This window comes from Tauraco erythrolophus, chromosome 2 (assembly GCF_009769465.1).
Source record: "Tauraco erythrolophus isolate bTauEry1 chromosome 2, bTauEry1.pri, whole genome shotgun sequence".
Taxonomy (NCBI): domain Eukaryota; kingdom Metazoa; phylum Chordata; class Aves; order Musophagiformes; family Musophagidae; genus Tauraco; species Tauraco erythrolophus.
In genome coordinates, this window is record NC_141466.1 from 38,856,622 (window position 1) to 38,882,207 (window position 25,586).

At 44.3% G+C, this 25,586-nt stretch overlaps 1 protein-coding gene across 1 annotated transcript; it reads left to right on the plus strand.

Moving 5' to 3' along the window:
• The first annotated feature begins 5,603 nt into the window (after positions 1 to 5,603).
• B3GAT2 (beta-1,3-glucuronyltransferase 2) lies at positions 5,604 to 24,796 on the plus strand. The gene is made up of 4 exons (XM_086608285.1): positions 5,604 to 6,152; positions 17,805 to 17,949; positions 24,482 to 24,630; positions 24,710 to 24,796. Exons 1-4 carry the CDS (start codon positions 5,604 to 5,606, stop codon positions 24,794 to 24,796), a joined length of 930 nt encoding a protein of 309 aa, XP_086464411.1.
• Positions 24,797 to 25,586: the final 790 nt, after the last annotated feature.

Here is a 25,586-nt window from a genome sequence, read left to right on the forward strand (position 1 = left end):
GTTTGGTGAGAGCGTTGATTTCCATCTGCACCCGCGCTTGGAGGACACCTGAGCAGGTTCTTTGCACATCTGTTACCCACCTCTTCCCGTCGTCATCACTGAAGCCTGTGGCACAGAAGGATAATTGAATCTTTTCAGCATCGAGGATTCAGCTCTGCATTTCAAACTTATTTTGCCTTACGTATAACACATTTATTTTCCAGTAAAACAAAGTTTATTTTTGTGATGGCTTCCATCAATCTACGCATAGCCCGGTTCACTCTGCATGTCCCCCTCACACTACGTCACACCATGTCACGCCTGCCTCACCCCGCTCTGTCCCTACGTGGCATTTCAGAGCTCTGGGAGGCAGGTGTGACACCTTGCTCGTACCAACCGCCTGTGACCACAGAGGTCCAAACGGACTTCCGCAGCTCTTCTTTCCAGGAATCTGTCGCTGGTTGCTATAGTGATAAACAAGTTGGCTTATTAGGAAGAGGAACAAAGCACTAGAGAAAATTATTTCAAAATGGCCTATGTGGGTGCATAAACATGCAATCTCGTTCTTCATTGTCAGCTCAGGCAGCTGCTTTCTTGTTTCTGGAACAGCACAGACCCCATATCCGTTATTTTAGCAATCCCAGCCTGGTCTCCGCTGCCTATCTTTCTGACACACAGCGTCCTTCGCTTCGGAGTTAGATGATTAAATTTCTTGGGGGCTTCCACAACTGGATAGTGTAGGAAAATGTGCTTCTCTTAGAGAAAGTGTTAGGCAATCTGATGAGGCTGAAATAAGTTGAGGAGAAGAAGAGGACAGAAGAAATTATGCTTCTGCTGCGTCCTGTGCTGCTGCTGCTTGCTTTTTTTTTTTTCCTTTCTTCACCTCCCGCTGATGCCAAGATACCTCTATGCTGACACTTAGGGTGGTGGTCTGTGCCCGTCAGATGGCAGAACATTACATTCTCTGTGGGATGCCTGGCTTAAGCGTTGGTCTTTTGGGCCTTCACTAACATAAAATAAACCTGTTCTCATCTAAACCCCTAGACGCACAGTAAGTCCACTGAGATCAGGCTTGTGCGGTTGAATGTGCAGTAGACAGTGGCTGTTCTTTGACGCTCTGGTGAGATGTAGCCTCAGAGCTCTTTTTTTGGCTAATCACGCATTTTGATTAACTGAGCAACGCCCAAAGGTGTAAATTCAAACACTAGAAACTACACTGCATATATTTAATTTAGACAGGCAGGCTAGTCTTTTGCCTGCTACAATTTGAGTCACCTGGTATCTGGTTTTACCCGTCACAGAAACTAGGCTGATGAGCCACCTTTGCATGCCAGAGCTGATCACCCACTTTCAGTTATCACCAGTCACTGCTGTTGAAAGAAAACCATGAAACAGCCCAAAGAAATGAACCATCCTTGGGTTTAATCTATTCAATTACAGCCATGTGAAATAGGAACTATTTCTCTGCAGTGCTTTATCCACTAGTTAAAAATAATTGCCCATTTTTATGTTTATCCAAGTGGTTTTGCTTCTGCTTCCTGCAGGACTGTAATAGTTCTATCAGCTGCAGAACCTACAAAACAATCAATTTTAATAGCTTTTTTTCCCAAATGCTATCTATAACTCTCACCATCTTTCCAATATCTGAAAAAGAACAGTCTATAATGTTGTACCTAGCTTGACCAAATCCTGGTGTTCAGAAACTGAGGAGAAATCCAGATGGAGTAAGCAAAAGGCTTGGCCAGCCTGCACCCCGAGCATGTCCAGCCGAGAAGCTGGGTGGGTAGGGTGGGCTGTAGAAGAAGCCTTTAGACGGAGCTGCCTGGTGGGTGGGTGATCCTGAGTGGTGATGGGGGTATAAGTAAAAATAATTGAGTTGATTTCGAGAAAGTGGAGAAGTACTCGCAGATGGCACAGCTATAGCAACTGTCCCGCCATGTCTATCCTTTTCAACAGATGTTGGAAAGGCTGAAACCAATGAAGAAGAAAGAAACCGGGGCCCACAATTGCTGGTTGGCATTACGGTCCCTTATGATTATGTCCAGTCAGAGCAAGGTGAAGAGTTTCCAGTGTGCTCCAGTTAGAAAAAAGCCCCCGTAGGTCTGTAGCGAATGTTGTCAGGGATGAGATGGCTTTTGTATGTATGTGCACATGCACACTTGCACACACAAACGTTGCTTTCTAACACTGTGTCACACATCCCCCTGCCAGAGCCAGGCAGCCACCAACGGTAAGAAGTGCACAAAATTGAAGTGGAGGTAGTGGTTTTTTAAAACAAAAGAAAAACCAGGTGCCAAGTCCTGACACATCTCTGACAAAAATCTTTGGAGACTGGGGGCAGTGATCAGCAATACCATAATAGATGAGCCAAGCAATAAACTGCTGCAAACAAACAATTCTGGACCAGATCCTGAAGAGAAATGCCTGCCCACACATCCTCATACAACCCAGAATATGCACTGTACTGCTTATTGTGTGTGAAACCATAGGAACAGCCTGAGTCACACAGATTGGTACCATCCATCACAAGTTAGAAACGCGTCCTTTGTTTCAGAGTTGCACCTGAGGCCTCAAATCAAATGTGACAATTTTTATAATAACCAGTGCTAAGGTGTTTGGTAGAAAAGAATTATCTCTGTAGACAGTAATGGAGTGGTTATTTGACTGGGTTCCTCTGGTTTCCAAAGGAAGAACATTTGCTTTTCTTATCAAGAAACAACAGTTTAATAGATAACATTTGGATTGTATGTAGTGCCTTCATAAACTTTTACCTTTCCATCTAATACAACCCATACCTAAAGCTAACAGAAGATGATGCGTCATTGTTTGATATCACATCTGATGTACCTGACTCATGACCTCTGAGTCTGTTCTGTGGCACGTGAAAACATGTTACAAGGATTTTGGGGTAAAAATACAGTTATTGCGATTTGGTATCAAAGAGATGAGTGTCTCATACCATTACATTACAGATCTTCTGTACAGTTAGAAGCAGTAAGTACTACCTTAGCAAGCATATAGAAACATGTAGTTACCAGCTTTCAGGAACATAACTAAAGGGATGGAAGAACACCAAATAGTTCCTCAGGATACCTCCCTGGTGCGGAGTTAGTATTCGTGCTCCTTCCTAAAGCGCTGCAATTACGTTTAGCTGTTCTTACTGCTGCCTTTATTAGGGCCTGATAGCTGTAAACTATTAAGTATTCTCTCTAGGCTAAGCTCTGAATATGACACACAAGTCCACTAAAGATAATATTTATGGATGAAAAATAATATAAAGACAAAAATAATGTTTTTATTATAGTATTTTTAACTGTGAAGACTGTAAATTACACACAAACATTTGTAACCCTTAGTTTCTGTGTTCTGCCCCAATAGTTTTTTACGGTCCTGACATGGTATCACATAATATCCAGAATTGACCAGCTTTGAATTAACTTTTTGGAATGACTCTTGACTTTCAAACGAGAACAAGCAGTAGCTTCTTGGTATGTTGCTTTGATACATATGTTTGCATTATTTGAACGAATTATCTCTGTAAATAGGATTGTACTGTAAATGAGAAAACAATAGTATGTTCAGTCATTGGAGAGAGACGGTGGTTAGATGATTGTCCTCTAGATAAACTGCATCAGCACAAAATGGGCAACTGTAATTTCGTGTCCGAGATGTTTTTGATTTGGATATATTGAGCTGTTTATGCTCACTGCATTCCCCCATATTATTTCATTAATCACGTAACAGCCCTTCCACTCCTCCACTAAACATGCTAACTCTAATTATCTCTCTGCTACACAGATGTTTCCTCATTTAGATGTTCGGTGCCTGGTCATGTGTCACCCTCGCTTTCACATGGATTTCGGCTTGTATTACATCACTTCAATGTTTTTTCTGTGTGTGAGCCCTCTGGGTTAATATGTCCTTTTCAATAACACATTGATTGCTAGATGGATATGAATGATAGATACACACTGTGCCCACATTATCTGTGTTTGTTATACACAGGCAAATCTGAAGGGTGTGTATGAAACAGAAACAGAAGCAGTAGTTTAAGCCAAGGAGGGTAGTGTGTGAAGACACGACGGATTTCTCTAACCTGTGCTATTCCCACCGATAAGCCAATGTATCAGTGATGAATCACTCCATTTCTGATCTCAAACAGTCGACAGGACGGTGAGACCGCAATTTAGCCTATACAAGGTTAAATGCTTCAATCAGAGAATTAAGGAGAATTCAGTCATTTGTAAATACCAACGCTGTGCCTCTGTGTTTTTACAAAACACAAAGTTTTAAAAGCGTAATTCAAGCTATAAGGAGGTGTTTAGTTATGACAGCAGGGAGTCTTGAAAAACGCATCGGAAACTTCCCTGGAAGGAAAGGATTCGTAAGAGGTTTCAGATGGTGCATTTCGTGTGTGCTGCGGCACCTGACGAACGCCTTTTTCTCAAAATAAAGACAGGTGGATTATTATGAAATTCTCATATACGAGTGCTTTTCAAAAACGAGCTCTCAAGTCCGCCTGATCTATAGGGAAGCAGCACGGTAGAAAAACAGGGAAACGCGGTTCAGACCAGCGCAGGCACACGAGGCAGTACCTGCTGTGTTCCCCGCGGGCCCCCCGGTGCCTCCGTCGGGGGGCAGAGGACGGGAGGGATACACCGAATGACGGGCACCGAGGAAAAACGAGGAGAACCGCACAAAACGGCCGCTTTATTTACAACTTCGGACTTCTGCGGAGCTCAAAAACATTCCTCCGTTAAAAGAGCAAACAACAAAAATGAAGCGAGCGGCTGTCCGCCGGTACGAGGGGTGAGTACTCCGGGACGCACCCCCGCCGCGGCCGAGCACGGGGGTCTCCCCCGGCACGGCTCGGCACGGCCCGTCGGGCGGGCGGCGCTGCCCCGGGAAAGGCGTCCCGGCCGCCGGCCGAAGTTGGCGCTTGCCGCGGTGGCAGCCGCGAAGAGAAGGAGCCCCCGCCGCCGCTGCAAGCCGGGCCCCGGGGTCGCCCCCCGAGGGTGCCAAGCGCGGAGTTCGGCAGGCCGCCGCCGCCACCGCCCCCTCCCCGCGGCGCCCGGGGGCGGCAGCCGGAGCGGAGCGGGGCGGGGCAGGAGCCCCCCCGGCCCCCGCCCGCGGGGACCCTCCCTCCCGCCTCCCCGCCCTCCCTCCCCTCCCCGCCCCCGCGCACCGCCAGAGCCGCCCGGGGAAGCGGAGGAGAAGGAGCGTCTCCCCCGAGCCCCCCTCACCGAGCCCCGGCCGCGACGGCGCGGCGCCCCCGGCCCGGCCCGGCGATGCTGAGGCAGAAGGAGGAGGAGGAGGAGGAAGGGCGGCAGCTCGCAGAATAGAGGCGCGGCGGGAGCGGGGCCGGTCACCTGCCCCGCCGGGCTGCCGCAGGGCACCGCGGGGCGCCCCGAAACCTGCCCCGCCGGCGGCCCTCCGCGCCCGCAGGAGGGAGCGCCGCCCTGCCCGGTGGCCGCCGCCCGGCTGTCCCGCGGAGGAGCGCGGGCGGGCGGAGCGGCAGCCTCCGCCGCGCCCCGCAGCGATGCGCTGAGGAGCCGCCGCGCCCGTCCATGGGGCGGCGGTGAGGGGCGGCGCGGCGCGGCGGGAGGGAGGGCGCCGGGGGCAGGATGAAGTCCCTGCTCTTCAGCCGCTTCCTCCTGCTCCTGCCCTGGGTGCTCATCGTCATCATCGTGCTGGACATCGACAGCAGCCGGGCGCCGCTGCCCGCCCTTGCCCCCCGAGGCGGCGGGGGCGGTAGCGGGGGCGCCCGGCCGGCGGCGGCCCGGGCGCCCCCCCAGCGGCGGCCCGAGGCGGCGCTGCCCACCATCTATGCCATCACGCCCACGTACAGCCGCCCGGTGCAGAAGGCCGAGCTCACCCGCCTGGCCAACACCTTCCGGCAGGTGGCGCGGCTCCACTGGATCCTGGTGGAGGACGCGGCGGCGCGCAGCGAGCTGGTGAGCCGCTTCGTGGCGGGCGCCGGCCTGCCCTGCACGCACCTCCACGTCCCCACGCCGCGCCGCTACAAGCGGCCGGGGCTGCCCCGCGCCACCGAGCAGCGCAACGCCGGCCTGGCCTGGCTGCGGCAGCGGCACCAGCACCTGCCGCCCCCCCAGCCCGGGGTGCTCTTCTTCGCCGACGACGACAACACCTACAGTCTGGAGCTTTTCCAGGAGGTGCGTGCGGGGCGGGGGGCGCGCGCGGCCGCGGCGCTCCGCCGCCGGCCTCCCCTCAGGTGCCGGCCGCTTCCCGCCTCTCCTCGCCTCCCCTCAGGTGCCGGCCGCTTCCCGCCTCTCCTCGCCTCCCCTCAGGTGCCGGCCGCTTCCCGCCTCTCCTCGCCTCCCCTCGGGCACCTGCCGCTTCCCGCCTCTCCTCGTCTCCCCTCGGGCGCCGGCCGCTGCCCGTCCCGCCGCTCTCCGTGCCCCTCACCCGAAACCCGGGCGCGGGTGAGTCCAGCCCGCTCCCCGCCGCGGGCACCTTGCAGCGCCCCGTCCCTCAGCCAGGCTCCCTCTCTTGATTTTAACAGTTTCTTGTCCCTCCCCGCTTTCCCCAACTTTTTACTGCTGTTTTTCTCTCTTTCCTGCCGAGAGAGGCAAGTGTAGGGTTTATATAAGGGATCCTGTCTTTGTGTTAATACTGGGCTGAAAAGTGCGCTGTCTTTGATGTGTGTTTTTTATTTTTTTTTTTTTCACGCTGCGTCCCCTCTCCCTGTAGGGCAAACTCGCGTCATGAGTCCCCATCCTTCCCAGTTTTTCATCCAGAGACGGCTCCTTCGTGTGCAGTAGCCCAGGCTTTTCGAAGCCTTTCGCTCTTAAAAGCAGCAAATCGTTTGTGTAATGACTCAACACCCTTTCAGGAGTCTCTTCTGCGAAGGGACCTGGCTTTGTCTTTATTCACAGCCCCTTGGTGAAGCGCTTTGCCCCCTCTTTGGTGGGAACTGGCAAGCGCTGAAGAGAGGTTATCCCGCTTTCTTTTTGGGTTGCCCCTGGCAGGAAGGCGGGGTGTTTAATAAGTGGACATAAACCAGCAGAAGAAAGATCATGTACATCTTCCGTGACAGCTGGAAGAGTAACTTTGGCAGGGAAATGAAAGAGGGAAATGTAAAAGTAGATTGGCAGCAGATAGGGAACGTACAGGACTTCAGTCGAACTGCGGCACGACCCGTGCCTTTTGCTGGCGGACACACGGTATAGTATTTAGTGGTGCGCGCCCGTATTCTGCAGCTTGGAAGCATTGTGCTTCCCTGGATGCTTTGCAGTCAGTAGGTTAAAACGAACACGGTGGATAGAAATGTGAAGCACGTGAAATTCCCGAGAGCAAGTTATTTTAGAAATGCTTATGTTTGTGTTTAGATTCGTAATGCATCCTTCTCCGTGTGCAGGGTCTCTGTTCAGCAGGGGTGCCTGCCCGACTTCCTTTGCCCGTTGGGCATTCAGCGCTGAAGCTGCTAATTTGAAGACGTTTGCCTGGAGGCTAAACCTTTGTTGTAATTGATTTTCTTAAAATCTCCTGGCTGTGCTTAGCGCATTATAATGCAAAGTAGTTCCACCTACCGATCTTTGATGTGATGGGAGTGTCCACCTCTGTTCGGGGATATAATACTAATCTGATTAAATCTTAGGGAGTCTGTAAATTGATACAGAAAATACACTTCAGCACAATGAGTAGTGTGGGACAAAAGATATTCAGAGACGAGTCTCTACTTTTATTTTTTGAGTATAAACGTTAGGGACAAGGTAAAGGAACAGCATTGGCAGGCATGTCATTTGAGAGACCCACAGGTACTGAAAGGGGGTCAAGTCAGGTTTATTCTCGTATCGTTTTCTGCATTCTTCTTCTAATTGCTGTGAATGGTAAAACAAAAAGGCCCAAATTACCTCTCTAATCAGCTTGGAAATGCAGGAAAGGAAAGGGATAAATCTGTCTGAAGGGTTAACCTTGAAAATTGCAAGCACAACAGGCCATCTGTGTTTCCTTTTGCTGACAAGCATGGTAACCTCGGGCATACAGCTCCACAGTCCTAACGCTTCTCTTTCACCACGGTTCAGCAGCTGGAGAAGAGGTGTTTATGCCGAGTCCCGCGTTTGCAGGCAAACACACCTGCATGAACGAGTTTTCCTGAGAAATGTAGTGGCTGGAAAGCTCTGTTACAGGAGTGGAGAAGGAGCTTTTGCTTCAATTACCGCTGTCACGTTCCCATGACTGTTTTCTGAGGTCACTGACGAGCTGCTTGTAAGGTCTCTGGGATGCCGCTGGTGGTAACATGAGGAATGCCTTGTCGACCTGGCAAAGTTAACCGAAGTCCCTTGGCAGACTTTACCAACGGGATATGCCTTTACAACGAGTGGGAGGTTGCGTTTGGAGAGAGACAGTAGTCTTGTTTTCTGTCGAGGGAGTGTTTTTTCAGTTTGTTATCCTGCCAGGAGCAGTTCTCCAGACCTGCAGCCACGTAATCCCGAAGGAGGTCTGATAAACTGTCGTCTGCTCACTGGGGAGGGTAGTATAAATGTAGAGGGATGCGACAGGAGCTCTGAATTCTGGTCCTACCACCATCCTGTGCTGGCTGGGTGACCTTCAGCATGTCACTGATGCAGGCCCAGGGACATCTGGGTCCCAAACTGCCGGCAGCAATGCCTGCTAGCATCTGCCCGCAAGCAGTTATGTATATTTGCTGGTTTATGAAATAGAAGGTCTGTCTTCTTTGTAGTGGCTTTTCTTTTGAGTCGAAGTTGGTTTCAGTAACAGCAGTGAGAACTTGGGGGGATGGGAACCAAGGCTAGTCAGGACGGTAAAACCAATGTGAGGAGAAGCATTGGCGTTACGGGTGCGTTTCGCTCAGAGGTCGAAAAAGCATTACTAAGGAGCAGAAGGCATGTCAGGGAATTGCACATCAGTGAAGGATTATGTTTAAGGCAGCTCCTTTGCTGCGGTTTTCCCTAGTGTCCTTACAGAAGACGGAGCCTTTTTAACAAAGCAAAATCAGCCAAGCTTTTACTGTAAGTGGAGGTGTATAAACCGTAAGGGCATGATCAAAAAGGAGCATGCTTTGACATGAGATGCCATGGGATACTTCTGAGAGCTTTTGATGAAGAAATTCTAATCTCTTGTCCAAAGTATTTCTGTCTGGTACTTATAGGAATGAGTACCTTATATTTGATACGGAGTGAGCTGGGCCCAATAGACCTGGGCAAAATATGTTTTATGGAAATCGGGGGGAAAAAAAACCAAACCCAAACAGCTTACAGTAGTGTTTTGCTGGAAAATGTCACCATCTGGAGTAAATCAGGAACCCTTTAGTGCTGTTTATAAATTGTCTTTTTTCCTAAGACATACGATGGCATGTGAGTGTATAGCTTAGTTTTTGACTGGCAAAGCTACATCCTTCAAGATGAACTGGGCAGCACCTGAGCAGATTTAGTTGTCGTTTCTAGAATAAGGTGGAGAGCCTGTTTTGTCTTTCTGCTGCTACAGCGTATTCAGCATTGTCTCAGCTGCCCATTTTGTTAGGAAAGGCTCACTTTCCCTGGAAAGGCTTCGGGGAAAGGACCCATTGGTTCAGTGACTGTGAAATTCTTTAGAGTACTAAGTGGGGCTGCAGCAACGATGAAGAAGTATTTCCAGGAGTGGAGGTGTGGCCTTTAAGTTATTCCCAACACTTTCTGCCTGAGAGCATAATGATGGTCAGGTGAAAAATCATAATTTTCCTTTAATGCTGGTGGTTCTGGCATACTGTATTTTGTCATTTATTATTTTGTGATCTAGACCTCAAAAAGTAATTTCTATTTTCTCTGCTCAGATGTGATCTGTTCAGCTGGAGGTGTCCGTCTGCATTTTTCCATCAAAAACAACGGTCCACTTTCTGAAAATATCTTTTATCAGTTGAATGTCAGCCTGTGTTCATAACAAAGCCTCTGAGAGGCCTGAAATCCCAACTCCTGTGTTTGATATGCTTTACAGATATTTCTATATGAATCATCATAACTTCTATTATTTACTGTATGCTGTTCTTTTTAGAGTGACTTTGTTATGGTTCTTGTTGTGTTTGTGGTTCATCTTATTCTCGAATGCAAGCTATTGTAATATTGTGACTGATGCCTAGCAACTGCCAATTTTATATTTTAGACTTCCAGAAAGAAAACCTTAGATAAAGCTGGCATTCCACCTTCACAGAGAGATTTCAAAAACAAGATTAGCCTAAGCAGTGGAAACAAAGGATAGGCATAGATAAGTTCCCTTAACTCTTCACATCCTTTGTGTGTTTCTGTTTTCTCTGCCTTTCCCGTGTTTTGAGTAGTTGGCCAAAGGCCACCACTTCCTTGGCCCATGTGGGTATGTATGCAGGGTGGAGGAATTGGCATTGGAAGTCCACTCTGCTGTTGATTGTGTAGAGTCCCCTGAAACCTTTGAGGGTGAGGGGTGAGCCACTTAAGGAGTACAAAGAACAGGAGCAAAGGTCTTCATCATGTGTGAGAAAGTGAGCTTGCTGCATTCAGAAATGCACTGATTTTCAGACGTTCCTGTCTAGGTTACATCTGTCACCTTTGCTTGTATTTTGCTCAGACACCCGAACTGAGTCGTATGTGAAATTAAAATGCTTATATCTAAAACTATGATTTCCCTCACTGCCACCCCTAGGCCCTTGGTCCTGGGTGTCTAAAATTTTGAAGCAAAATTTGCTAGGTGCCTACAGCGTGCAAGTATGGTATGTATTACTGTCTTGTCTAAGTTGATGATTTGCACACTGGGTCTCCCTAGAGGAACCCATGCTTTAAGGTGTGATTTGAATACAGCCTTGCAGCATGGAGTTTGGAGTAAATCACAGCATTAAGGGGAAAAAAAAACCCCAAACTCTTATTTAATAGCTTAGCAGTTAGCCCTGTTGCCTGTTGAGTTGGGGAACAGAATTCAATTTGCTATAGCTGGTTGCCTGCACAAGAATGCCTTGACTAGTTGGAGATATCCCTGTTCCTTGCAGGGGGGTTGGACTAGATGACCTTTGAAGGTCCCTTCCAGCCCTAACCATTCTATGATTCTATGACTATGATAGCAGAGTTGAAGCTGGAAAGGAGGTTGGAGGAGAGAGGTCTCAACCCTTTCTCTTGAAGCTGAGGCAGCCTTTACAAGTAACTCAAGACTCATGGAGCCACAGTGAAGGTAAGAATCTGATCAGTGTAGAGGACAGTCAGCTGGATTGCTCTTCACAGTAGTAATTTAAACATCAAATTAAACCAAAAACTCTAATGTTTTGAGGTATTCTGTTGCTTATGTAGTGGCCTGAATTGCTCAAATAGGGTCATCCTCAAATCAGCCAGGTGGGAACAAAGATTCATGAAGAACAGAGACAAAATAGGAAACGTTTTGTTTGGCTAACGGATGTGACCTTCTCATTGAAGGCTGGGGCTGTCCAAATCTGGTAGTTTTCATAGTGACACTGTCGAGCAGAAGGCAAGTTATGTGAGTGATCCAGACTGAAAACATTTTCTTATACCCTTGCCCTTCACGCTCCCAAAAGGTGTGTACAAAGGTAGCGGATATTCTAATGGCTCTTAACAGTTTATAGCCCTCCAAAATAAATCCTTGTTATTAAAACCAGAAGGCATTACGTGTCACACAGGCTTCAGTTTTGCCATTATCATCTTGGTAAAATATTTTGAGAGAAACTCAAAAAAGACATTACAGAAGGTGATTCTCCCCCTCTACTCTGCCCTCGTGAGACCTCACTTGGAGTACTGCGTCCAGTTCTGGAGTCCCCAACATAAGAAGGACATGGACCAGTTGGAGAGGGTCCAGAGGAGGGCCACAAAGATGATAAGAGGGCTGGAGCACCTTTCCTATGAGGACAGGCTGAAAGAGTTGGGGCTGTTCAGCCTGGAGAAGAGGAGGCTCCGGGGTGACCTTATAGCGGTCTTCCAGTACCTCAAGGGGGCCTACAGGAAAGATGGGGAGAGGCTGTTCAGGATGGCCAGTTATGATAGGACAAGGGGTAATGGTTTTAAAATAGAGAGAGGTAGGTTCAGGTTGGATATTAGGAAAAAATTTTTTACTATGAGAGTGGTAGAACACTGGAACAGGTTGCCCAGAGAGGTGGTGGATGCTCCATCCCTGGAGACGTTCAAGGCCAGGTTGGACAAGGCCCTGAGCAACCTGATCTAGTAGGAGATATCCCTGTTCCTTGCAGGGGGGTTGGACTAGATGACCTTTGAAGGTCCCTTCCAGCCCTAACCATTCTATGATTCTATGAAGAGGTGAATATTTACAGTTTATATCAAGGAAGGGTGAGTGCTTCTTTGATAACTTTAACATAACTGTCCTAATTATTTATACACTGTACTGAGCTAGCTTCTGTGTATTTTTTAATGGATATATTTATGCAAAAGATTTAAAAGTAGTATGAATGAATCTGTTTATCTTTGGAAACATGGAGATCTTTTGTTGTATCTCGTTGAGCTGGTTGGAAAAATCAAATTTTGGCTATAGTCTTAAAAATAACATTGAGTAGACTAGACAGAATTCAATATTAGCTGGCTGTCATTAGTTATTTTCTTCATAATAATAAAAACATCTAAATATGAGTTAGCAGTGCATTAAATACCTTTCTAGTATATAAATGATTTAAGAATACATGACAGATTTTAAATGCAGGCTGACATTCCCCTTGCACAGAGACATGTAATACCTATCCTAAAGAGGTTGGATTAGAAAAAACTGGGAGAGAAACAATGAAATCGCTTAAAAATGAGAGGAAACAGTAACCAAAAAGCTATTTGAAACACATTTATCCAAATGAGGGACTCTGGGTTACAAAGTACCAAGCACTGTCTGTTTCTGCACTTTGGCGGCAGTCTTTTTTTTTTTTTTTTTTTAACCTGTGAAACTGATACTGTTACTATTAAAATTAATTAAACATGGTCAGCAGCTATTCAGAGGTATTGTGAACACAATCTCGTACAGTAACAGAAAGTAGGATGAGAAAAAGAATTATTAAGTAGAAGGGCCAAAAGGAAACAGGAATAGCAAATGTTTTGGAAGTCTTCCCCTGCAGAGAAATTGGCTCCTAACTGCTTTAGTTAAATTTAGTACAGTTTTCTCCTGTAGGGAAGCAATATTGACATTTGTGCCCAAGGATGCTGGTATAATTTAGAAGCATTAATCATTGTATCTGAAATGTAAAATGATGCTTGATAGAAGGGGGAATGAATTTGTCCTCCCTCTGCAGTGTAGATTGAGTATGAATCAGCACAGGAGGTTTAAGGCAGATGTTTGGAAAAAAGTTTACTAATAGTGAGGATGGTGAAGCATTAAATCAGATCACCCATGAGGGTTGGGGAGCGGGCTAGATCAATGACAATTTTTTTTTTTTTTTTTTATTTGTAGACCCTTTCTAGAAGTTTTCCCATAGAGACATACCCTATACAGTCAAGTTTCTGAAGAACAAACTTGCTTTTTGAAGTTACTATCCCTTAAATGTCACAGTCCCTGAACCACGAAAGCCACTGGCACAGATTTTCTATGACTCAGTACCTCCTTTGAAGTAGTGATGAGTAGGGGCAGAAGCTCCATTTAATGCCTAAGTAAACAGGCATAGCATCGTTGCAGCTGAGCTGTCCCTCTGGCTTTTAGTGCAGTCACGTAAGTTTTGTTGCAGCAGAATTTGGCTTTAAGTGGCCTGTGAGTAACGCAGGATGCCTGTTTGAAAACTGATAGGGAACCTGGCTGTGCTCATGCTTTAACCTGTAACATTTTCCTCTGTGGAAGAGTTGTAGTGAAGGAGCTCTAGATCGTGTCTTTGGTAATAATAAATCGGAATTTTGCATAGAAATCTGCTTGAGTCTTGCTGGGGGGGGGGGGGGGGGGGGGGGGGGGGTGGCGCGGGAAAGCAAGCCTGGATGACAACCTGTACCCTCACCAGTACAGACCATGAATTACACAGGGGTTGAAGTAAGAGAGAACATGGGGAGGCAGAAAACTTACCATGTGTGGCAGCCAGGTTTGCGTTTGCTGAGAGCTTTGAATCCTGGATACAAATACATCAACATAATGTTCCAAAAACACCAGGATGGTTGTTTCAGCCTGGAAGCCTTTTCACTGTAGGATGTATGGCCATGTTTCCTTCTGTCTGTCATTTGCCTTCATTCCCCTCGGGTTTTATATTTTGTTACTGGCTTGGTATCTTCCCTATCCATCAGTCTGGTGCATCCCATTAAGCAGCTTTTCTTGATTGACTAATGAGATTGCTATTTCTGGCAATGCTTTTATCACTCTCTTTTATAGCTCGGCTACATTTTCTGCATTTTCACTTGTTAATCTTTAGTGGTTCCTCTACTGTTGCTGTATTTACTGTTATATGCCCATCACATCAATGGGGTTTCTTTGGCCAGTTGTTACTCCTCTTTCCTGTCATATCCTTGCCCACTCCTTCTCAATTGTGTCCCCCTGTCCCCTCCCCTCTTCATTTGCGTTTGTTCTACCATCTTACAAAGTCCTTTTCTCATCTTCCCTCCTCCAGTACATCACTCTCCTCCTGTGCCCAAGACCCCCTTTCAACTAATCAACAAGTAAATAGAGGACAAAAGCATTTCCAGAGGGAGACTCATCCCACCTTCAGATACCTGTCTAAGACAGGCAGGGTGAACCACACAAGTATGTTCCTATCTCTGTTCATTAACTATACAAGTCTAACTAGGAGAGACCAGATGTCTAACTTGCAGAAAGTGTAAGACAAACATCATTCATGTAGGCTACTAGGAGTTGAAATGCTGGGTATTAAGACAGCATGTGCTACCTCATGTTAAAATGACAAGTAGAAGAGTAATTTAGGAAGCTGTTTGTAAGTTATAGGATTTTGGCAGTTGTTTAACCCACAGTGATATTTAGAATTAACATGTTTTTGAATCACCTTTTTGTGTCCCAATGATCAGCAGCATCGAATCCCAGATGCAAGCTGGCCTTTTAATCCAAATAATAGCTTTCTCCCTATCATACATAAATACAGCCTTAACACATCAGTATGTTAACTGCAGTAATGCTACTCTCAGAAGATTAAAAGAAATATTCCTACTTTCATGTGCCTAGCAAATCTCGAGGCTGTAACGTATTTCAGAATTAGCATAAATACTGGTCTAGATGTGCTCTTTCAGTTTGTACTTAAAGGGTTTGCTGTATTCTTGACACCGGCTTATTTCATTCTCCAAAAATTTAACCTGTGACAATAAAGAAGGTAACACAAGGACAAAATGAAGAGCTCTGTAAAGGGTTACTTACTTCCTTGTGATGTGTGGTGGCTTAACTGACTTGACTCATAGACACAGAGATGGACCCAAGACTGTAGTAACCAGAACTTCTTGGGTCATTTCATGCTGGTTTCGTGAGGTCAGTAAGATACTTCTAATTGACGAGATTTTCCTACAGATTGTGTATGGTAGAAAGTATTACTGTAAACCAGTCTGGTTCTGCTAGTGTAAGTGCTGTGGCTGCTACTGACCCAATTCAGAAGTCTCCTGTGATCTGGTTCATTCTGCAGTACAGCTGCCCAAATATTTACTGGGGCAAAAGGCAGGATGTGGACTCGACACGCGTTAGCTACTCTCTTGTAGTTAGAGTGTGCCTGCCCCTGTCTTGTGGCATTTTGTATTTACCATGGGTTACAGGCAGTTGGCACAGGGTGGCTAAAATGCTGTAAATCAGAACACTAGTAATTTGTTGAGGTATCCATACCCTCCGGAGGTATTAATGGCAACACAAAAAGGTTAGTGGGCGTCTGTGTTCATCCTGCAGTTAATACTGGTGCAGCGTAGTTGGGTGTGTGTGGCTTGATCATAGCCTTGGAAATCTATTGGAAACTTGCCTGTGTAGACAAGCCCAACAGGATGATTCCCTGTGTCTGATGTGTTTGGATGTTACTATAAATACACTGTTAGAAAAATTTGTGAAAAGTATGTATCATTAAAACCAGAGCTAAAAGATCTTAATGAGAAGGTTTAGCTGATTTCCATATCCAAATAGTTAATCGCTAACTCTGCATTTCCTAAATAAAGGAGTGGGAGAGATCAGAAAAATAATCTGAAGTAGGGAGAACAGTCACAGACAAACATGTTTAACAATAACCTGTAGGAGATTCCTGGCAGTCTCTCACTGGCAATTAAATAGTGATTTGGCTAGAATCCTTATGAGAAATCCCTATGTTGCCAACTGTGTTCTTATACAGTACGGACTGCTGCTACAGAGTGAGATGGTCTGACTTGCTGCAGCAGTTATTAGGGTGGAACAGAAAATTTTGCTAAACAAGTTTAGAGATACATGAGGAACTGAAGGGAGAGAAGGTGCGCCCCTCTCTTCTGTGTGCACATAGGTATTTGTGGATTTTTAAATATGTATTTTATGCCTTCCCTATGTGAAAGTTCTCCTAAGAATCTGCTAATGTTTCTAGCTTAGAAATGAGAACCAGAGTGACGTGATGTCTTTGTTTTTTCTGGTGCATCTCCTGGGAGTCTAGATGATATGCATGATAAATCTTTCACCTTGGCAGAAACGGAGGGAAGTGCTTAATATTTAACCAAGGTTGTCTTTTACTTGAACATCTATTGATAGAGGACTGCAGTTGCAAATATGTAAAACTGTGTTTGTTTTTGCTAAGAGGAGTGCTTGGGAGGAGAAAGGGGATAGCCCTTCCCTAAGGATAGACTTCAACTGCAACAGAAGACAAGAGATTGTTTTAAAAATCGATCAAATTAAGCCCAGGTTATGCTGAAATAGTTTAATACTTGCTTAAATAGGACCATATTTAAGCACAGTAGTTAAAACAGTGGCTTTTGATTCGGTGTGGTTAAATTGTGCAAGTTGCTGTGTCCATGCACTCATCCTCTCAAGTTCTTGTGCCAGACTCTGTGATTTTCCCATCAGGAGCTGCGCATCAGGTTTGTGTCATGTTATCTCGTGTTTACTGAAGGAAATGGTCTACTAACCAGTAAACTGAATTCACTGACTCCCAGTCATGCATGCTTTTTGCTAAGGAAAGAGTAATTTTTTAGTATCTCTAGATTCCTCTAGGTTAGATGAGGACCACATCTCCAGAATTACATTTAGTTACATTTACACCTTTGGGAAAAAACTCCCGTTACTGATAGCAGACTAGCAGAAACATCCTGCCCGACCTGCTTTCTGTCCTTCTCAGAAACTTAGCAGAGCTTTTCAAGAGAAAATGTAGAAGTTAAAAAGACATAGCACAAACTTTTTTTTTCTTTTTTTGTGAGCCTTTAATAGATCTGAGGTGCATCTATTGTACAAACCCAGTGTGTTGCAGGTAGGGGAAGAGATGTGTGTCACAATTTCTTATACTCTTTGTATTTGTTACCAGTTTCAAACTAGTTGTACTTATCTTAATGAGGTGACTATTTGTTAATCGTTATTATAATATTCTCTCTCGCTGGGCTCGTACAATATATAAGCAATCTGTAGAAATAAGCCTGCTGCAAGAATGCTCCAGTCTTGCAGATAAAAAAGATCCACTACACCTTGGAAAACCCAAACAAACAAGAAAACAAATACTGTTTTTTCATGGCTTTTAAATTTTTTGTTATAAAAAATAATATGAACAGGATACTTTCAGTAGAATTGGGGTATGTATGGGCTAAAGAGCTGGAGATTTCACAGGAAATGAGTGGGCACATGCAGCTTTCAAATGCTTACGCTGTTGGGCTGAAATCCATAAGCTAGAACTGCTTCTGAGTATCTAGTCTTGACGATTAACGCGTAGGCTTTCCACCATCACTTGCAAAAAAAAGCCTGCTGGGATAACGTACGTGCTGTCACGCTGTGCCTGCCTCTTGCAGATGCGTACAACCCGCAAAGTGTCGGTGTGGCCTGTGGGACTGGTGGGAGGACGACGATACGAGCGCCCGGTTGTGGAAAACGGCAAAGTTGTTGGCTGGTACACTGGCTGGAGAGCTGACAGGCCCTTTGCTATTGACATGGCAGGTAAGTACCACGCCTTGTGGTACGTGAAGGTTTCTCATAGTACCTATTCTTTTTTTTTTTTTTTATGAGTGGGCCAGAATCAGATGTCTTGGTGTAAGCAGCCTTTAAGACTTCTGAAGCGCAGCCGCTGTACGTAGCCTTTCAGCACTAAATATCCTGGAAGTCTTAAGCTTGCACATCTCATCTAATTAGGTTGCTTCTTGGTGATATCTGAACGTACTTTCACTTGGTTTTAATTTTATGCAGCAATTTGGCTTTTATGTTGTATAAATTGTTTGTCTGAAACAAGTTAATTGTAAATTAATTCATCCAATTAATTTTTGCAGAGAGGCCCTGCCTTTCATTGTGTCATCAATCTACTCCAGACAGTATAATAACAGACCCTTCTTAGACCTTATGTTGTAAAATGCTACTTTATAATGAAATTATTCATTTTTTTATTGGTTATTTGGAATGATGGTGATAACGGTAGATGGATATAGTTTGAAACGCTGGGCTTAAGGGAAAAATCACTGACAGCTATAGCCTAGTAGATGAAGGCAGAGAAAGCTTCAGAATGCATCTGATCAATCTTCTGCTGTGAAGTCAGCACACTGCATAGCTCTATCTTGCTGTCAGTCCATGCTTAGACAATCTTTTGTATATATTCACAACTGCCACATGAATCACCACTGTGCAAAAGTCCAATTTGTGACACAGCAGCAGCTGTTTTCCCAGGAAATGATACAATATTGGCACTTAAGCATAGGAAATGATACGATATTTGCACTTAAGCATATTCTGTATTCAGGAAGGAGAGGAAAGGGGAAAAGTAGGAATACAAGGGCAAGAACAGGGTAGCAATAGCCAGCCATTTTCTTTTTTTCTGAAACTCTTATGTTTTGGGAGTGGGAAAGGCCAGGGCTTTCTCATCTCAATAGAGTATTTTTACATGGATGGAAATGTTTGAAAAATGCATACAGTATTTACAGTACAACTGGTTAAAAAGAGTACAGAAGAACTAATAGTTGTTAACATCTCAAAGACAGAAACATCAACAGGTGAGTTTTTCTGCACTGAAGAAGAATTTCAAGTTAATAGCATCACCTGCTATGAAAATAAATATTTGAGTGTCTAGGAAGAGGCATTCCTCAGGGGAGAACTAGGTATGTCAATCCCTAAACCCATGCAACCCAGCTGTGCATTTTAACAGCCTCTGCCTGTGGATTTATAGATACATATTGATGCTGCCCTATAGAAGTGGTTATTTATGGGCATTTTAAAGATGATAGCATGGTTCATAATTCATTAGCAGTGGGCAAAAAGCCATTACACAACATTGACTGAGGGACTCTAACCCAGACATGAAGAGAAACACCGAAAGTTCTTAAGTTGTTGTTTACGCTTTGCAGTTACTGGATGAAACACTGGCATGAGGGAAAAGCAGCTCCATTAGGAACATTATCTGCTCGTACTTTTACCTAAGTCACAGAAGGGAAAGTTATAGAGACAAAGAAACAAGGGTTGCAAGTATACGAAGTTGTTGCAGATCCACAAACAAGGAGTTACTACTTTTGTGAGAGAACTTTTATTAGTCTTCAAAAAATAACTGAAGAAATTAAATTATGTTTTTAATTTCAGCAAGGAGGGAAGTGGATGCTGTGTAGGCTGGTAAAAAATTATGTTAAGCTTGCATCTTCATTGCCCTCAGGAATAAGGTGGAAGGGCACTGACAAACCGAACAGAACCTGTAAATCCAGAACTGCATAGGTGTCTGGACAGGTGCAGTCTACAGGATGCATGTTAATGCTCCAATTTCAACCCTCGCTCCCCCAGCCCCCCAACATACCTGTGGGGACTTGAAGGACTTGCTAACAAACCTGAGTCCATGATGTAGTACATCACTGGCAGTCCTTCTTCTGCTGGCACCAAATGGATAAGCAACTGAGGTTGTACAATATAGTGCACATAGGAACATCGAGGATCTCTTTTGAAAATACTACCATGAAAATAATTTGTGTATATATTAAACTGCCCAGCTGTCCACAGCTGTTTTAACGTTCCGATTCCCAAAGCACTGGTAAGGAGGCTCCCTTCGGTTTACAGAACTATCTTTGTGTAGCGATTTTTCACAAGAATTTGATCATGAGGCTGGGTGTGAAAAGAATAGCTATTTAAAAGGTTTGGGACCACTGATTTAACTTGTGGCTGTTCAGAGGAAGTGCATCCTTGCTTTTAAGCACATAAACTTCTTGTTCTAGACTTCACGACACAGGCCAGATTCAAATCTACTGCAAGTGGAGACAGGTCCTGCTGCTTTCATTGGCATCAGCTCAAAGACCCTAGCTGGCCAGCTTCCTGAGGCTGTTCTTTGAAATGTACTCACACACACTTTGAAATGAAATGAAAACACACTAGATCAGTTCAGTAAACATTGGTTATGTCTTTCGAGAAGTTTGTGCTTGACACTGCCATTCTCCAATGCTAAGTTGCATTCAGAAAGTAGAGTAGCTGTTTCCTGTGTTGCTTCTTCTCTGGCAGCCAACACACCATATGAATTAGTTCAGGTGTTTTTAAAGTTCTGCGTCAGTGTTAACTGTAGGTGGGTTCTAGAGTCTGACACAGACTTTTCTTACCCTCAGGGAAGGAAAGGGAGAGAGAATTGGGTGCTGTAAGCAAAAGGTGACATCGATTCTGAGGTAGGCACTGTGGTGTTTGTTTTAGACCTTATTTAAAATCTTTCTTAAGTGATGCTGTTAGTGGTTTACATTTGGCTTGTTCCCAGTGCCAGAGTTTTTAACCACCATGAGAACAAGTTAGATTGTGATTCTCCTACTGTCAAGATTGTTCAAAGAAAACAGATGCATGGTGTAAGTTGGCATTCCAGGAGCTGGTTACTTCAGCTGTAGAGATTAATCTATGCCTGTGAATCACTGGGCAAGCAGATTTTGGACTTGTGGTCCAGAGCTCATCCACTGTGCCCTAAGTCCCTCTGCTAGGGCCTGAGCAACCTTTTTTTTTTTTTTTAATTTTGCCATAGTATGAGGTCTTTAGCACATCTCACCTTTCTTATGGCCTGAGGAAAAAAGCTAGTCTATTAATGACCCTGCAAAACATCACGTATTTTGTATCAATCTAAAAGAGCCACTGCTGGAAGTCAGAAGTACGAAAGATTTTAAGTGAGTGGCTATGGCAGACACCAAACTCAAAAAACACCCAAACCACCCCTCCAATCGAAGGGTAACTACCATTTTTAAATGTTGAGTTTAAAACAGACAGCCTCTTTCATGGTGAATTAACCGTCAGCAGATGCCTTTACTATTAACTGCAAAACCTCCTGCTTGAGCACCCTCTGCCTTACTGCAACCCAAACAGTATGCCACAGGGAGAAGACACTCGTAAGAAGCCGACCTCAAACCACAGCATGTTCAAGGTAGTACCTTGAACTGTGTGGGAGCCAGTATATCTGTTTCAGCATCAGCACTGAGCATTAGCATTTATACACCCTGGAAATGATAAACATTCTCAGTTTCGAGCTTGCCTTCAGCTACTATCCTACCTAGAGCATTCAGGAAGCGAAGGCATTAATCATGGCAACAAAATCTTTAAAGGCCGTCTCAGTCTAACCGGATGAAGAAAAATGGTCCTGCCTTTTAACCGAAGCCATTGATCTAACGCAAGTCAAGGTGTGAATTAACAGAAAACGACTTCCACAGAAAGAAGCACAGATGTAATCTTCACTGTGTCTCCCAGGTATCTTGTCCTCCAACAAATGAATTCTTATCTAGGTGGCTCTTCAGCCAAATAGGTTTAATTTACAGCCTTGCATTAAACACAAGAACACCAAAACACCTCTTCATGCTCTGGCTATGGAATTGTCCTGTGATCTTAAGCCCAATATGACCTTGTAGGAATTATGATAAAGTAAAAGAATTGTATGTGCATAGCACTCTTCAGTTATGCTACATTGGAGACAGTAATCCTAGATTAATCCCTGTTTTGGGGATAGAATTCAAAATAACAATGTCTTTTCATCTATTACCACAGGATCATTATCTACTGAGAGAAATAACTAGTGCCAGTCTGGTCAAAACCTGAGCCATCTCCTCTCTTTTTGATGCCAAAATGATACGTCTGTCATAAAAAGTCAACTGAAAGTCATCACTAGAAAATGGCTTTCCCTCAAGTCCATCCGAAGTCTATCTACATAAATGCAAAATGTCATACATGTGAAATCAAAGCCGTTACAAAGCAGAGCTGAAGAACTAGAGAGCCAGGAGATAAGTCTCCTTGAATTACTTTATCTTTTCAAGTTGCAGCTTTATCGGATTCTTTTAAGAAACAAAAGACTGCGTGACCACTGATCAAATAAACTAACCTCAGGCCACAGGCCAGTCGGTGCACAGTAGTCTGAGTCCTTGCCACATACAATGCTCAGTTTAATAGTCTGACTTTTATTTGCTGCCTGAAAACATGGGGGATTTTTGATGGCACCCTAAAATGGTGGTTTGCAATAGCATGGTAGCAAGAGCACGTGATACATGCCGGGGGGGATGGCACATCTGAAGATCTGAGCTTAGGAACAATTCATCCTCAGAACCGAATCCAATTTTCTCAACAGAACCTAGGAGAAATTAACATATGGATAAGTATGGATTATGGGGGCCAGGGAGCCAAGCCATGACACGCAGACACGCAGTAGAAAATCTGTGTGTCTATTCTGCTTAGAACGGATTCCTTTTCCACTCTAAAAACTAGGACACTACACTAAATTTGGTGTTTACTTCATCTTCTCCTTCATGGATGACCAGCTTAAGTCTTAAAAATTAGATCTTAAATCTTCTAAAAAGAAACAGCAGCTCACAGCTGATCAAGGCTCCAACAATGCCTTCCCTTGCAAAGCAAAGCAAACATTATTTTTTTTTGTGCCCAAAACATCAACCACACTGAAGCCCAGTTGCAACAAAAATTTATATTGTTTTTCTAATTGAGAGGGGGGAAAAAAACCCCACAAAAGCCCTAACCAAAAATACAGAACTGAACAAGGCAATTTGTCCATCAGTGCTAAGTTTACAGTTGTCTTCCACGGTGCAGAAAGCTGGCTTTATGCGCTGCAGCTGTCTCTTGCTGAGGGAGCTCAAACGCTCAACCTTGGCTCTCCACAAATGCTGACACTTGGCTCCAAACAGCACTGGGACGGAGCCCACTTCGTGCTCCCTCACCGTCAGGCTACAAGACGTAGGAAGCAAGAAAGGCCTGTAGCCTGCTGAAGGCAAATCCCTACTTGGGAAGTCCAAACTGCTGTTCTTTTCCTTGGTTCCACTTACCTAAACCCAGGAGCTGCAGCAGCTTCTTGTAGCTTACTTCTTGCAAGCTTACTTCCTTGCATGTTCTTCTTTAAAAGCTCTTATAAAAGCCACAGATACTTTCAAGGAAAATACAGTAGCAAGATAATTCCAGTAAAAAAGGGGACAGGTTTATATTTCATTAGAGAAAGTTATACTCCTCCTTAGATTGAGAAAGTTTTAATACTGGCTTTAGAATTTAATGTTCTTCCAATTTTCCAGAACAGATGCCAAAACTGTTACTACTTCTGTCATAAAGGGGCAGCTGGAACCACTCTGAACTGACAAAAAAGGGATTTCTTTGGTAGGCTTGGCAATTAGACATAAGGAGTTACAAATGTGATTTTTCTTTACATCGGTTGGGTTTTGAGTCCCATTTAAAGAAGCATACGTGCGGCTGAACCTTGCTGAATGAAAACTGGACAGATCTGTAAGTAATGGCGAACTGAGAGATTCATGGGAGCGGCTTCGGGGAGGGCCAGTTTGTTCCAACCAGTGTTTTCTGAGTTTCTAACCTCCCTGGGAGGGGCCCAATGCCAACACGAGAGGAACGCACCGCAGGGAGAGGCACGTGCGCTGCTGCACTGGTCCTCCCGGTCGTGCTGTGCAACGCACAGACCAGCCACAGCCGGTCTTGCAGACCACTGTGGATGAAGATGACTCTCAAGCCCACAACAACTACACGGTGCACAAGGCAAAACATTCATGTGACTTGTCTTTCATCAACAACAATAATGTTAAAACTCTCTAAAGGCTAAAAATTTCTAAAGACCACAGTTGTTTTAAGCAACGTATTTTAACCTTTTTTCCGATTCTCACCTTTAAACCTAGAAGTGTTTGTACAGTATAAATTTTGTACATTTACTTTAAATTTAGGTTTACTTCTTAATTAGAAGCAGAAAGGAAGCATAATCTGAGATCTTAGCAGTACCTGACACTTCAGGCAAAAAAGCATATATTCTCTACGTGACAGGAAATTGGTTAAACACATTGAAAATACGGTGCAATTAAAAAAATCTGATTGTACCTTCAGGGCAAAACAAAACAATGTAGGAGGTACAACCCTACCAACTATTTTCCCTCCATATAATCAAATTTTTACACTTTTAAAAAGAACATGGGAGACTTCTAAGGCTTAAGTGTAACCTGCACAAAAATGTAAAGCCTAAAGGATTTTCCTAACATTTCCCCCCTCTGCTCTCTCCAAGGATTTGCTGTGAGTCTTCAAGTGATTCTGTCACATCCAAAAGCTGTATTCAAGCGTCGTGGCTCTCAACCAGGAATGCAAGAATCTGATTTCCTGAAACAGATAACGACTGTGGAGGAACTGGAGCCAAAAGCAAACAACTGCACAAAGGTACTGATTTCTACACTCACTAAAAAGCCTTTGTATCATTTCTGTAGATGACTGTACTAATACAAACGTTATTTTATAGGTTCTTGTATGGCACACACGAACAGAAAAAGTAAATCTAGCTAATGAGCCAAAATACCATCTGGACACAGTCAATATCGAGGTATGATGTGGAGACAGAGTTACAGAGGAAGGACAGTACAATGGATGTGTCAGAAGGTGTTCGAACTCAGCCAGCTAAAATAGCCTACTTCTGTGTGAGACCACCTTTTAATAGTCATCTGATGGACTTCTGTGGAAACAAAAGGAAGTTGTCAGATACTCTAATACGCAAATCAAGTGGGTGTGCTTTGTTCTAACTTGTTTGCATGCATTTCTGACCTCTCGTCTTAATAGACTGATACTTACCTTTGTTTTAAGGCTGTTTCCACCTAGTCAAAAAAAAAAACCAACAAACAAACATGGCTGCAATGGAGTGTTTTCAAAATCATCATTTATGTATATACTTTTTGTATTTATCCAGCTTAATGGTATAATTATAAACTGATTTTAAATCATGAACTGTTGATCTAAATATTTGCATAAATGGAACCTCCACATCGAACATGTTTTCTTTCATTAAAAATAGACTTCTTGAAGAAATAGTGGTCAAATAGGTCACAGAATAATGAAATAAAAACCCGCAATCGTTTATGGATTTATCCTTTTAATATAGGGAAATAACATTTTATCATTACGAGGCACCATAAAATGTAAACACAATCACTGTCATAAACCTGGATATCTCTGCAAGGAAAAATATATCTGTTCACACCGAGTCACCTTGTATGCATATTGTGCCACCAGTTCTCAGCACTAATACTGTGTATGTGCCTCGTGAGCCAGATTGGATACTTCATCACAGGAAACTCAAATGGATCAAACACTCATTTTTAAAAGAATAAACTATCGATTTGCAG